At 44.1% G+C, this 13355-nt stretch overlaps 2 protein-coding genes across 3 annotated transcripts; one reads left to right on the top strand and one right to left on the bottom strand.

Moving 5' to 3' along the window:
- Positions 1-5482: 5482 nt before the first annotated feature.
- Positions 5483-8285, top strand: si:dkey-74k8.4 (L-asparaginase). 2 transcript variants are annotated; one of them, XM_024429099.2, is made up of 7 exons: positions 5483-5953; positions 6330-6469; positions 6564-6659; positions 6736-6896; positions 7012-7095; positions 7546-7708; positions 7888-8285. In XM_024429099.2, exons 2-7 carry the CDS (start codon positions 6332-6334, stop codon positions 7972-7974), a joined length of 729 nt encoding a protein of 242 aa, XP_024284867.1. In that variant the 5' UTR covers positions 5483-5953; positions 6330-6331; the 3' UTR covers positions 7975-8285. The 2 variants fall into 2 exon arrangements, with proteins under 2 accessions (XP_024284867.1, XP_042181754.1); XM_042325820.1 differs by having other exon boundaries at positions 5483-6007.
- Positions 8192-12931, bottom strand: LOC112256106 (fructose-bisphosphate aldolase B). The gene is made up of 9 exons (XM_024429098.2): positions 12775-12931; positions 11906-12018; positions 11520-11725; positions 11141-11195; positions 9698-9858; positions 9395-9478; positions 8999-9173; positions 8691-8890; positions 8192-8480 (listed from the first exon to the last, which is right to left on the bottom strand). Exons 2-9 carry the CDS (start codon positions 12015-12017, stop codon positions 8385-8387), a joined length of 1089 nt encoding a protein of 362 aa, XP_024284866.1. The 5' UTR covers position 12018; positions 12775-12931; the 3' UTR covers positions 8192-8384.
- Positions 12932-13355: the final 424 nt, after the last annotated feature.

Below are 13355 nucleotides of genomic sequence, written 5' to 3'. Positions count from 1 at the left end.
AAGAAGGATTTGGGGGGTTGCGAGTGTGAAGCTGAATGAAAAAAATGCATATTTTAAAGTACAGTGGATTGCGAAAGTATTCACCCCCGTTGGCATTTTTCCTATTTTGTTGCCTTACAACCTGGAATTAAAATAGATTTTTGGGGGGTTTGTATCATTTGATTTACACAACATGCCTACCAATTTGAAGATGCAAAATATTGTTTATTGTATAAAAAAAACAGAAATAAGACAAAACTGCAAAATTTGAGTGTGCATAACTATTCATCCCCACAAAGTCAATACTTTGTAGAGACACCTTTTGCAGCAATTACAGCTGCAAGTCTCTTGGGGTATGTTTCTATAAGCTTGGCACATCTAGCCACTGGGAGTTTTGCCCATTCTTCAAGGCAAAACTGCTCCAGCTCCTTCAAGTTGGATGGGTTCCGCTGGTGTACAGCAATCTTTAAGTCATACCACAGATTCTCAATTGGATCGAGGTCTGGGCTTTGGCTAGGCCATTCCAAGACATTTAAATGTTTCCCCTTAGACCACTCGAGTGTTGCTTTAGCAGTATGCTTAGGGTCATTGTCCTGCTGGAAGGTGAACCTCTGTCCCAATCTTAAATCTCTGGAAGACTGACCAAGGTTTCCCTTAAGAATTTCCCTGTATTTAGCGCCATCCATCATTCCTTCAATTCTGACCAGTTTCCCAGTCCCTGACAATGAAAAACATCCCCCACAGCATGATGCTGCCACCACCATGCTTCACTGTGGGGATGGTGTTCTCAGGATGATGAGAGGTGTTGGGTTTGCGCCAGACTTAGCATTTTCCTTGATGGCCAAAAAGCTCAATTTTAGTCTCATCTGACCAGAGTACCTTCCATATGTTTGGGGAGTCTCCCACATGCCTTTTGGCAAACACCAAATGTGTTTGCTTATTTTTTTCTTTTGGCAAGGTTTTTTTTCTGGCCACTCTTCCGTAAATTCCAGCTCTGTGGATTGTACAGCTTAAAGTGGTCCTATGGACAGATACTCCAATCTCTGCTGTGGAGCTTTGCAGCTCCTCCAGGGTTATCTTTGGTCTCTTTGTTGCCACTCTGATTAATACCCTCCTTGCCTGGTCCGTGAGTTTTGGTCGGCAGCCTTCTCTTGGCAGGTTTGTTGTGGTGCCATATTCTTTCCATTTTTTAATAATGGATTTAATGGTGCTCCGTGTGATGTTCAAGGTTTCGGATATTTTTTTATAACCCAACCCTGATCTGTACTTCTCCAGAACTTTGTCTCTGACCTGTTTGGAGAGCTTATTGGTCTTCATGTTGCGCTTGCTTGGTGGTGTCCCTTGCTTAGTGGTATTGCAGACTCTGGAGCCTTTCAGAACAGGTGTATATATACTGAGATGGTTACAGATCACGTGACACTTATATTGCACACAGGGCGACTTTATTTAACTAATTATGTGACTTCTGAAGGTAATTGATTGCACCAGATATTATTTAGGGGCTTCATAGAAAAGGGGGTGAATACATAAACTCAGCAAAAAAAGAAACATCCTCTCACTGACAACTGCGTTTATTTTCAGCAAACTTAACATGTGTAAATATTTGTATGACCATAACAAGATTCAACAGCTGAGACATAAACTGAACAAGTTCCACAGACATGTGATTAACAGAAATCGAATAATGTGTCCCTGAACAAAAGGGAGGTCAAAATTAAAAGTAACAGTCGGTATCTGGTGGCCACCAGCTGCATTAAGTACTGCAGTGCATCTCCTCCTCATGGACTGCACCAGATTTGCCAGTTCTTGCTGTGAGATACCCTACTCTTCCACCAAGGCACCTGCAAGTTCCGTGACATTTCTGGGGGGAATGGCCCTAGCCCTCACCCTCCAATCCAACAGGTCCCAGACGTGCTCAATGGGATTGAGATCCGGGCTCTTCGCTGGCCATAGCAGAACACTGACATTCCTGTTTTGCAGGAAATCACACACATAACGAGCAGTATGGCTGGTGGCATTGTAATGCTGGGGGGTCATGTCAGGTTGAGCCTGCAGGAAGGGTACCACATGACGGAGGAAGATGTCTTCCCTGTAATGCACAGCGTTGAGATTGCCTGCAATGATAACAAGCTCAGTCCGATGATGCTGTGACAAACCGCCTCAGACCATGACGGACCCTCTACCTCCAATCGATCCCACTCCAGAGTACAGGCCTCGGTGTAATGCTCATTCCTTTGACGAGAAATGAGAATCCGACCATCACCCCTGGTGAGACAAAACCACAACTTATCAGTGAAGAACACTTTTTGCCAGTCCTGTCTGGTCCAGTGACGGTGGGTTTGTGCCCATAGGCGACGTTGTTGCCGGTGATGTCTGGGGAGGACCTGCCTTACAACAGGCCTACAAGCCTTCAGGACAGCCTCTCTCAGCCTATTGTGGACAGTCTGACCACTGATGGAGTGATTGTGCCTTCCTGGTGTAACTCGGGCAGTTGTTGTTGCCATCCTGTACCTGTTCCGCAGGTGTGATGTTCGGATGTACCGATCCTGCGCAATAGTTGTTACATGTGGTCTGCCACTGCGAGGATGATCAGCTGTCCATCCTGTCTCCCTGTAGCGCTGTCTTAAGTGTCTCACAGTACGGACATTGCAATTTATTGCCCTGGCCACATCTGCAGTCCTCATGCCTCCTTGCAGCATGCCTAAGGCACATTCACGCAGATGAGCAGGGACCCTGGGCATCTTTCTTTTGGTGTTTTTCAGAGTCATTAGAAAGGCCTCTTTACTGTCCTAAGGTTTCATAACTGTGACCTTAATTTTCTACACTCTGTAAGCTGTTAGTGTCTTAACGACCGTTCCACAAGTGCATGTTCGTTAAAGTAATTTTTAAAATTTCACTTTAATTTGGACTATTTTGTGTATGTCCATTACATGAAATCCAAATAAAAATCCATTTAAATTACAGGTTGTTGTTTATGTAGACCTGTTGCTCTGACCCCCATTTTAAGTGTCTTGAAAAGATGATGGTGTGTAAGCTTCAGTCAGACTAAACACACTGTTGGACCCGTATCAGTTTGCTTACAAATAAAAACATGGCACTGATGAAGTAATCCTCACCATAGTGCATCTCATCCTGCAACATCTGGAGAACCCCAAGGCCTATGCCTCACTGCTATTTGGGGATTTTAGTTTAATACCTTGCAGCCACACATCCTACTCAGCAAGTTCAGACAGAGGTCAGTCAACCCCTATACCATCAGGTGGTGTCACTCATTCTGACCAACAGGACCCAGCAGGTCCAACTGAACCAGATCTTGTCTGAGCCCAAGGTCATTAATACAGGTGTCCCCAAAGGCTGTGTGAGTTCACCCATCCTATTCACACTGCAAATAAATGTACAAGTAGTCACCCTGATAATTATATTGTCCAGTTTTCTGATGATACTGCCATTCTTGATCTAATGTATAGACACTGACACTACTGTGTATAGGTCAGAGATACAGAGGTTTATGCAGTGGTGTGATGACCACCACCTCATCAGGCAAGCTGAGGATTTTTTTTTTGGACCCCAAATCTGTTGGTGACCACTCACCTGTGGTGGTCCATAATGTCAACTGATTATTGTCTGATGGTTTGATTTGATTTATTAGGATCCCCATTAGCTGACGCCAATGGCGACAGCTAGTCCTACTGGGGTCCGACACATAACGAAAAAAATACATTACAGACAAAAGACTTTACAATTGACATATACCAAACAAAAATATAAACACAACTTGTAAAGTGTGAGTCCCATGTTCCATGAGCTGAAATAAAAGATCCCAGAAATGTTCCATAAGCACAAAAAGCTTCTTTCTCTCAAATGTTGTGCACACATTTGCTTACATCACCGTTAGTTAGCATTTCTCCTTTCCCAAGGTAATCCACCTGACAAGTGTGGCATATCACAAAGCTGATTAAACAACACAATCATTACACAGGTGCACCTTGTGCTGTGGACAATAAAAGGCCACTCTAAAATGTGCAGTTTTGTCACAATACAATGCCACAGATGCCTCAAGTTTTGAGGGAAGTGTGCAATTGGCATGCTGACTGTAGGAATGTCCACCAGAGCAGTTGCCAGAGAATTTAAAGTTCATTTCTTTACCAAAAGCCACCTCCAACATCATTTTAGAGAATTTGGCAGTACGTCCAACTGGCCTCACAACCACAGACCACGTGTAACCTCACCAGCCCAGGACCTCAACATCCGGCTTCTTCACCTGCGGGATCATCTGAGACCAGCCACCTGAATAGCTGATGAAACTGTTGGTTTGCACAACCAAAGAATTTGCACAAACTGTCAGAAACCGTCTTAGGGAAGCTAATCTGCGTACTCGTCGTCCTCACCAGGGTCTTGACCTGACCTCAGTTCAGCGTCATAACCGTCTTCAGTGGGCAAGTGCTCACCTTCGATGGCCGCTGGCATGATGGAGAAGTGTGCTCTTCACGGATAAATCCCGGTTTCAAGTGTATCGGGCAGATGGCAGTCAGTGTGTATGGGGTTGTGTGGTCGAGCGGTTTGCTGATGTCAACCTTGAGTGCAGATTGCCCCATGGTGAAGGTGGGGTTATGGTATGGGCATGCATAAGCTACGAACAATGAACACAATTGTATTTTATCAATGGTAATTTGAATGCACAGAGATACCGTGATGAGATCACGAGGTCCAATGCCATGCCATTCATCCTCCGCCATCACCCCATGTTTCAGCATGATAATTCACGGCCCAATGTCGCAAGGATCTGTACACAATTCCTGGAAGCTGAAAATGTCCCAGTTCTTCCATGGCCTGCATACTCACCAGACATGACAGCCATTGAGTATGTTTGCGATGCTCTGGATTGACATGTACGACAGCGTGTTCCAGTTCCCACCAATATCCAATAACTTCACACAGCCATTGAAGAGGAGTTGGACAACATTCCACAGAACACAATCAACAGACTGATCAACTCTATGCGAAGGAGATGTGTCCTGCAGCATGCGGCAAATGGTGGTCACACCAGATACTGACTGATTTCCTGATTCACTCCCCTACCTTTAAAAAAAAAGATATCTGTGACCAACAGATGCATATCTGTATTCCCAGTCATGTGAAATCCATAGATCATTTCAATTGACTGATTTCTTTATATAAACTGTAACTCAAGTCAAATCTTTGAAAATTGTATTGATTACCACCTTGCTTTGGTGGTAATCAACAATGTTTCAGTAAGTGGAATAGAACCTGGGCAATTCTTTCGGGAGTTATCTTTCAGTGAGATGTTGTATGACATCTTCTGCTAACATAGCTGGCAATTCCTTATGGTCATAAATATGGTACACTTAATGTGAGTAATTGGTAACTGCATATGTAGTGTGTGTCAACGTAGGCGTTGTGAAATAAGTGGGAGGATCAATATATGTATGGCAGCCCTTTCAGCTAATTGGGCAGATTGATTGCCACTCAAGACCGTTTCGCATTTTAGCTAAGCCTAACCCTTTTCCTAACCTTAACCTGCTGCTAGGTTAGTTCTCCTAACTTTCCACTTTAATTCTTCTAACCTGCCACGTAACACCTGCCACGTTGCTTTTGCTAAGCCACTTAAGCAAACATTGACCGTTAGAGGAGTGATGTTCTTTTCTGCTGCAATTACCTCCTCAAGGTACTAGCTAGCTAGGCCAGTTTGTCTCGCGACCAAGTCAACGGTTGTCACTAGTTAGCATAGCCACAAAGTCGTAAAAAGTAATGTAATCTAAAATGTTACTCTTAATTTAAGATGGGGCATAAAATTAGGGTAAAATCAGATTTTAGAAGATAAATTGTAGAAATGGGCGGGGTTTAGCCATAATAAGACTTTGTTACTGTGGTAACTAGTGACGACCCAAGTGGTCAACGGTCAGGTTGACCACCATAACATCAAGTATCGAGAGCAGCACTCAGCAGGCCGCAGGTGAGCCTCGCAAGCAAGTGCAAGAATGTTATGTCCAATTCGAGTCTGCAATGGGTATTTGAGCTCTTACTATGCGTAAATACATTGTCAATTAGCTAGCTACTTTACTACAATGTTGGGGAATTAGTTCTAGAGTCAACACTAAAAAGTTGTCTAACGCTAATATTAACTATTAAAGCAAAGGTTTTAGTAGGCCAAGCTACCTCTTAATATATTCCTCTTCCTACTGTATATATATATATTTTTTTATTAGATGACTAGCTGACTTTACTTAAAAAAACAAAAGTTTGATCACTCTGGGTTCATTTCATCATTGGGTGTAGCCTATTTAATTGGCTACCACCCCATAAACTCATCTTCTAAATCATCCTTGCAGAGATGGACAGCACACAGGACGGACCGGATATTGTCACCAAACCCATCATAATTCTGGGCACTGTTACCAGAGACAGAAGGTTTCTGCACTGGGTAGGCCAAGTGCTAAAGCTGAAGTGGCTGAAGAACAAGAGCCAAGAAGTGTGTTACCAAGTAGCAATTCCTATGGTTCATGAAGTTATTCTGACCTTTGACCAATAACATGACTGATATTCACCCACCATCGATTTCTCAGGAGGTCAAAGTGATGATCGGGGAGCTGCTGCCCTCCTTCGCCTGTGGATGTGTGGAGAACAATGACTTCCTCTCCCTGCAGGAGATCCTGGAGAGGGTGAGGATTTCTTCGCCACACACAGACACCTTACACATTGTCTGAGAAACTCTCTCCCTCCCCCTTCCTCTCGCAGATGGATGTGAACTGTGGGGACTACGACGGCACCACCCCCCTCCACAAGGCCTGTGAGAAGGGCAGGCTGGATATGGTCAAGTACCTGATGGGTAAAGGAGCCAGCACCCAGCTCAAAGACCGCTTTGGATACACACCACTTCACCTGGCCATCAAGAACCGGTGCAGTGTGAAGAGGATTTGCTTTTGTGATATGAATATCAGCTGACTGACAAATAAGCATACAATGGTGTGTCTGGAATGACTGAAAGTAATCCATTGTAATTTTTCCTTCCAGGCACTTTGACATCATCCGCATCCTGCGTCTGAAAGGAGCCCCTCTGTCTTTGGAGCTTGTGAGGATCGGGCTGGAGCTGATCAAGTGAGTCTACATCTTATCTAGCTAGGCATTTGGTCACAGCATATACATCTTATCTGTCAGTGTCTAAGCAAAATGTTGTGCTAATCCTTAAAGATGCACTTTGCAGGAGTTGCGCCGTCAATTCCTGGTTGCTAAAATTGTTCACCTAATTTCAGTTTGTGACAAAGTACAGCGTAGAGCATCGTTATACCATCTAAACTGCCTGTAAATATTTTCCATGTCCAAAAACATTGTATTTCTGGCTGTTGTACAAAAAAGTAAGATGCTTAAACAAGTGTAGAAATAGCACAGAACAGATCTTAGACTTGCTGACATTGAGATCCATAATCAATTTCTTAATTGTCAGGTAGTTACATATTGCAGCTTGAAGATAGTGTGAAAATATCCAAGCAATCTAGTGTATTTTCAATTGTAGATTGTGGGTACATATCCATTTTGTGTTTTGATCAGGGTTGTCCAGAACAAGGACTACCAGCTGTTGCAAGCCTGGTACCTGTCTGGAGTGAACCTGGACCAGAGTGACTATAACGGCCGTACAGCGCTGCACATTGCAGTCAGGCTGAGGGAGAGGACCATGGTGTCCAGGCTGCTGGAGTACGGAGCCACCCCTCTGGTACTGCCTTATCTGTAAATATGACAAGGGTTTGGCTGTTTATTACCAGTGACATGATAGCTGCAGTCCTGGGGCAGCAATGACTTCGTTAGCACTCAAATTATTAATACCAAGGTTTCCATTCCCAGTTCGCAATCCTTAAATTTAACTCCCCCCGAAACTTTATTTGCACACTTCAGGAGAGTGACATCTGGGGTTGGACTGCAGTGGACGAGGCCCAGAACAACCTGCCCAGCATCCTGAAGCTGTTCCACCCCTTCACTTAGCAGTTCCCCAAACAGGCCCAGAACAACCTGCTGCACCTGGCCAACAGGATGATCTGACCACCTCCCCAGGAAATTCATCCTTTTTAATCCAGCCAACAACCCTAGACAATCGAGTTCATTCAGTGTTATCATACAATGCTTTGCCTATTGATAAAGGATTATACTAACAATCCCCTTAAGTGTTTTGTACCCAACAGCATGACACTTTTACAAAGGCTTTATTTTGCACTGTTTATTTCATTTACTCCAGAGAATAACTTGTACAACTGGATCTGTCATTAGGGAATGTCAACATGGAAGGGAGGGACCAGTAAAACCAGACAACCCAGCTCAATAATTTCCTGCTTTGTGTGCAGGTGACAAATTTCTCAAGGTTGTGTTCTGCTCCTTGCGTCTGCCATGTTCTCTAGTTAGTAGACATAGTTGGCTGTGTGCAGCGACTGCATGGAAGCCTGGTCATCGCTGCTGACCGCTGTGTACTTTCCCTTGGAGGCCAAACCGTTGCTCTGAAATTAAAATTTGTGATTTAGTAAGAGAAAAAAGGGGGGAAAGTATGTGTTTCCAGAATGAAGCTTAGAGAGGAAGGAGACAATTTGAACCCAATTCATTTTAAGTAAAGAGGCCGCCACCATACAATAGCTTCCCAATGATATCCCTGTAGTCAGCACCAGTAAGTAAGTTGTCCACTCTACCCTAGAATAGCCCCACCATCTTACCCTGGCTCTGGAGGTGAAAGCGTCCTGTGCTGACTGCTTATTGGCGGCCTTGCCTTTCCAGGCGGCGAGGGCGGAGGCCTGGAGTGCACGTCCGTAGGAGAAGGAGAGCTTCCAAGGCCGGTGGAGGGACGTCTGGTTCATGGCGTTGAGGTTTTGTGTGGCCTCCTCTTCACTCTGACCTCCAGACAGGAAGGTGATGCCTGAGAGAGGGGGGGTTAAGCAATTTGGTGGAGAGTTCATTTTAGCGTCACCTGATCGCAACTAAATATACATGTTTTACTCCTTCAAACCACCTAACCCGGGCTCACCGGGAACGGCGGCAGGAACGGTGCGCCTCAAGGCGGTGACGGTTGCCATGCCAACCTCCTGGGGGGTGAACTTCTTGGGGCAGGAGTGTCCAGCAGTGACCATGTTAGGCTTCAACAGGGTACCCTCCAGGTAGACGTGGTGGTCGTTCAGAGCCTTGTACGTGGCTGCCAGGACCTGGTGAGAAGGATGGTTTAGAGGCGTTCAGTTCAGCCATGTCAATTGGAGTGTGACTAAGAGATTTGGGTTGATACGTTTGTAATTTCGTGCTGTTAAAACAAGTCCAGCACTGGCTTTGTGAAAGAGAAATTGACAACTGAGAAATGTGATTCAAATAACAGTTGGTATTACCTGAAGGCCAACACAGATTTGAGTGTATAACAAGGTTATGAGCTCACCTTTTCAGTGACATACTGAGTGCGCAGCAGGTCATGGTCTCCGTCAGGCAAAATCTCTGGCTCCACGATGGGCACCAGGCCGTTCTGACGAGAGAAAAATAATTAACATCACGTGTACACACTTATGTAGACAAACCTTACCATTAAGGAATTTCTGATAATTTGTTAGTTTTTGTGAAGTCAGGTACAGCAATAGTACTGTACATCTGACAGCTTCCCCTCTGGGACATTAAAGTTGATCCTATCCTAGGGTACAGGGCACTATAGTTTTAGAAGGGAGAAGTTATCATGGCATGCACACACCTGTTGGCAGATACTGGCGTATCTGGCGAGGACATTGGCATTCTCTGCGATGGCGAGGGCCGAGGGGCAGGCGTCGGAGATCTTGAGCACACACCTCCATTTCGCAAAGTCGCAACCGTCCTTCTTGTACTGAGCACAACGCTCAGAGAGTCCATCAAGACCTGATGAGGAAGGATGATATTATACTGAACAAAATATAAAAAACACAACATGCAACAATTTCCAAGATTTAGAGTTCATAAGGAAATCCATCAATTGAAAAATTCATTAGGCCCTAGTCTATGGATTTCACCTGTTTGGGAATACAGACATGCATCTGTTGATCAGATGCCATAAAAAAAATTAAAGCTGGGGTGTGGATCAGAAAACCAGTCAGTATCTGATGTGACAACGATTTGCCTCATGCAGCGGGACACATCTCCGTCGCATGGAGTTGATCAGGCTGTTGATTTTGGCCTGTGAAATGTCACGCCTCTTCAATGGCTGTGCGAAGTTGTTGGATATTATCGGGAACTGGAATATCCGTCTACATGTCAATCCAGAGCATCCCAAACATGCTCAATGGGTGACATGTCTGAGTATGCAGGCTATGGAAGAACTGGGACATTTTCAGCTTCCAGAAATGTACAGATCCGTGCGACATGGGTCTGAGCATTACCATGCTGAAACATGAGGTGATGGTGGCGGATAAAATGTCACAACAATGGGCCTCAGGATCTCGTCCCGGTATCGCTGTGCATTAATTTTGCTATCAATAAAATTAAATTGTGTTCGTTGTCCGTAGCTTTTGCCTGCCCATACCCCCACTATGGGGTACACTGTTCATAACTTTGACATCAGCAAAACCGCTCGCCAACACACATGGGTTGCAGTTGTGAGGCCGGTTGGACTTAATGCCAAATTCTCTAAAATTTACGTTGGCAGTACCTTAAGGTAGAGAAATGATCCTTCAATTTTCTGGCAACAGCTCTGGTGCACATTCCCTTAACTTGAGGCACCTGTGGCATTGTGTTGTGACAACTGCACATTTTAGAGTGGCCTTTTATTTTAACAAGGTGCACATGTTTAATGAGCATGCCTTTTAATCAGCTTCTTGATATGCCACACCTGTCAGGTGGATGGATTATCTTGGCAAAGGCAAAATGCTCACTAACAGTGAAGTAAACACAATTTGAGAAACAAGCTGTGTGTACAGAATAGTTCTGAATCTTTCATTTCAGCTCATGAATCACGGGACCAAAACTTTACATGGTCCATTTATATTTTTGTTCAGTCTTTGCTTTCATAGTCATGCAACGCATTTTACTGTTGACAGTTTGCAATCCATCATGTCAAACGGATTCAATGTAGTCTTGGGAGATTTCAGGAACTGGTTTCAAAGTGTTTCAGATTTGACACAGGGCTTTATTAGAGTTGCAACAGAAATAAAGAGCATAATCTTACCCTGTGTGGTAGTCTCTCCATCTGTTCCGTTCAGACCAGCTGTGCCTTTGTCCACCTAGAAAACAAAATGTTCAAACTATAACCCCTTTCCCAGTAGTGTGTAATCCTTAGTGTCACTATATGACATCCAATCTTGGTAAGTGAAGCCAGTAATTACTTGTTGGATGGATGGGCGTGTGGTCATAATTGTCTACACTCAACCAGTCTTATCAGTAGTATATGGGACGAGCGTCCTTCATTACAACTGCAGCATAGCCTCAGGTCCTGTCCGAGTACTTTTGAAAATAAATACTTCCTCCCTGTCCTGTTTTCACCAAGCAAACTGTCCCAGATCAAGAATGGCATTCAAAAAGGGACTGGACGTTGCTGGTCTTCTCACCTTAATGCCGACCACGATGCCCTTGTCCTTGATGACCTGGGGGAAGAGGACACCCTTATCCGACATCTGGTACAGCGTCTCGTGGAAGAAGATGATTCCGCCAATGCAGTTGGGGTCAACCGCAGAGAATAAGAGGTCACGGAAAGTCCGACGGTTCTCCTCGTTGTTCTCCACGTTGATCTTCTGCAGGCGCTTACCCATTGTGCCTAGTTAATTAGAGAAATTATGGGAAAGAATGTAAGAATGACAGATACCTGTAGCTTCTTAACATCTCCCTCTAACACCCCCTTCAGATGGCCAACACTGCTACTTCCTGAGAAAACACAACAGTAGTTTCCCACCTCGCCCCGCCACCCACTCATCCATGCCCAGCGTTGCCTCCTCACCTGTGGACTCGTCTGCTGCTAGGATGCCCTTCCCTGGAGCCACAATCCTCTGGGCAATGTCAGAGAGCTCCTTCTTCTGCTCCGGAGAGAGGGATGGGAACTGGGTAGTCATCCTGTGGAGAAAAGAAAAGAGAACTCAGAACAGAATTCAATACATTAACCCAAATCCAGTTATGTACTCCAGTTAGTTCTGGTGGTTGTTAACGTGTTGCATAGTCTCAAACACTAACAGTACATCAACCACCAGGACCCTTCCCCCTCCCCAACTCTGTCAATATTTGGCTTGTCTGCAGTTTGAACTTTAGTCTGAAAGCTAATAAGTTACCTTCCCCCTACATAGGACAAATAGGTTCATAGTTCACTATAGAAGTCAGTCAAATCATTCACACCATATAGATGGCAAAGAGCCATCAAATTTGATCAGATTCAGGAGGACTCAACGTAAATATTTTTTAGAAGTTAAACAATTCTGTGGCGTGTTTCACGCGCCATGCGTGCGCTCTTGAGTTACAGAAACGGTTTTCGATTTAAAAAAGTCAACATATCAACCTTGAAGAAAAATAAATCTGCACAAACGTGTACATTTGACATTAAACATTTTTCCTACAACGCATTAAAAAAATGACTAGAAGTGAAGAGCATAGGCTGCAGAGGTCCGCATACCGCATGGAGCCTCAAACATTGCAAACATCCAAGATATTCTTGCAACATCGGGTTGAAACATTGCAATATTCCATTGCAATATTTAAGAGCCTCTGTTTTAAGCGTTGTAGCCCAGAAACAGAAACTCGTTTTGCCATTTATGAGCCTTTTCATAGATAAGCTAATCGTGAAAATGATGCAAGTATGAAGCTGAAAGTAAAACTTACTTGAATATATGACAAAGTTAACACCAATTGCAGAAAACGAATAGACAAATTGCCTCTCCTGCCTCCCAGTAATTCGGAATAATTGAGAAGAACGATTTTTCGAAACAAAGTGCTATTTATCGGGCGGGTGACGAACGCTGAGTGATGTGGCGCGGGCGTGCATCCCCACTGGAAATTCTATTGGTCGAGACAGTCGGGAGGGGTTGCGTTTTTGTGTATAATGCATCTTTTGTGGACTTTGAGTTGTATCAGAACTTGAAAGTATTACTTCGAGGTAAAGGAACATCCCTCTGCAAATCCTTTGTTATACATAGCAGCATGCGTTGAGTGCATGATGATTGTGTGTGTGTGTGTGTGTGTGCTTGCCTGCAGAGAAATGCAGGCATTATATATATATATATATATATATATATATATATATATATATATATATATATATAGAAGAAGAAGAAAAAAAAATCACATGAGGAATAAATACACAATGAGCAATGATAGCTTGGCTATATCTTTTCAGGTTTTCATACTGTCTTGTGTCTTTCCTGCTGTTGTGTATGTGTGCCTGTAGTCTGTTGGTATGTCTA

Source organism: Oncorhynchus tshawytscha, linkage group LG08 (genome assembly GCF_018296145.1).
Source record: "Oncorhynchus tshawytscha isolate Ot180627B linkage group LG08, Otsh_v2.0, whole genome shotgun sequence".
NCBI classification, from domain to species: domain Eukaryota; kingdom Metazoa; phylum Chordata; class Actinopteri; order Salmoniformes; family Salmonidae; genus Oncorhynchus; species Oncorhynchus tshawytscha.
The sequence above is the reverse complement of the archived record's forward strand: the minus strand, read 5'-3'. Positions and strand labels throughout refer to the sequence as shown.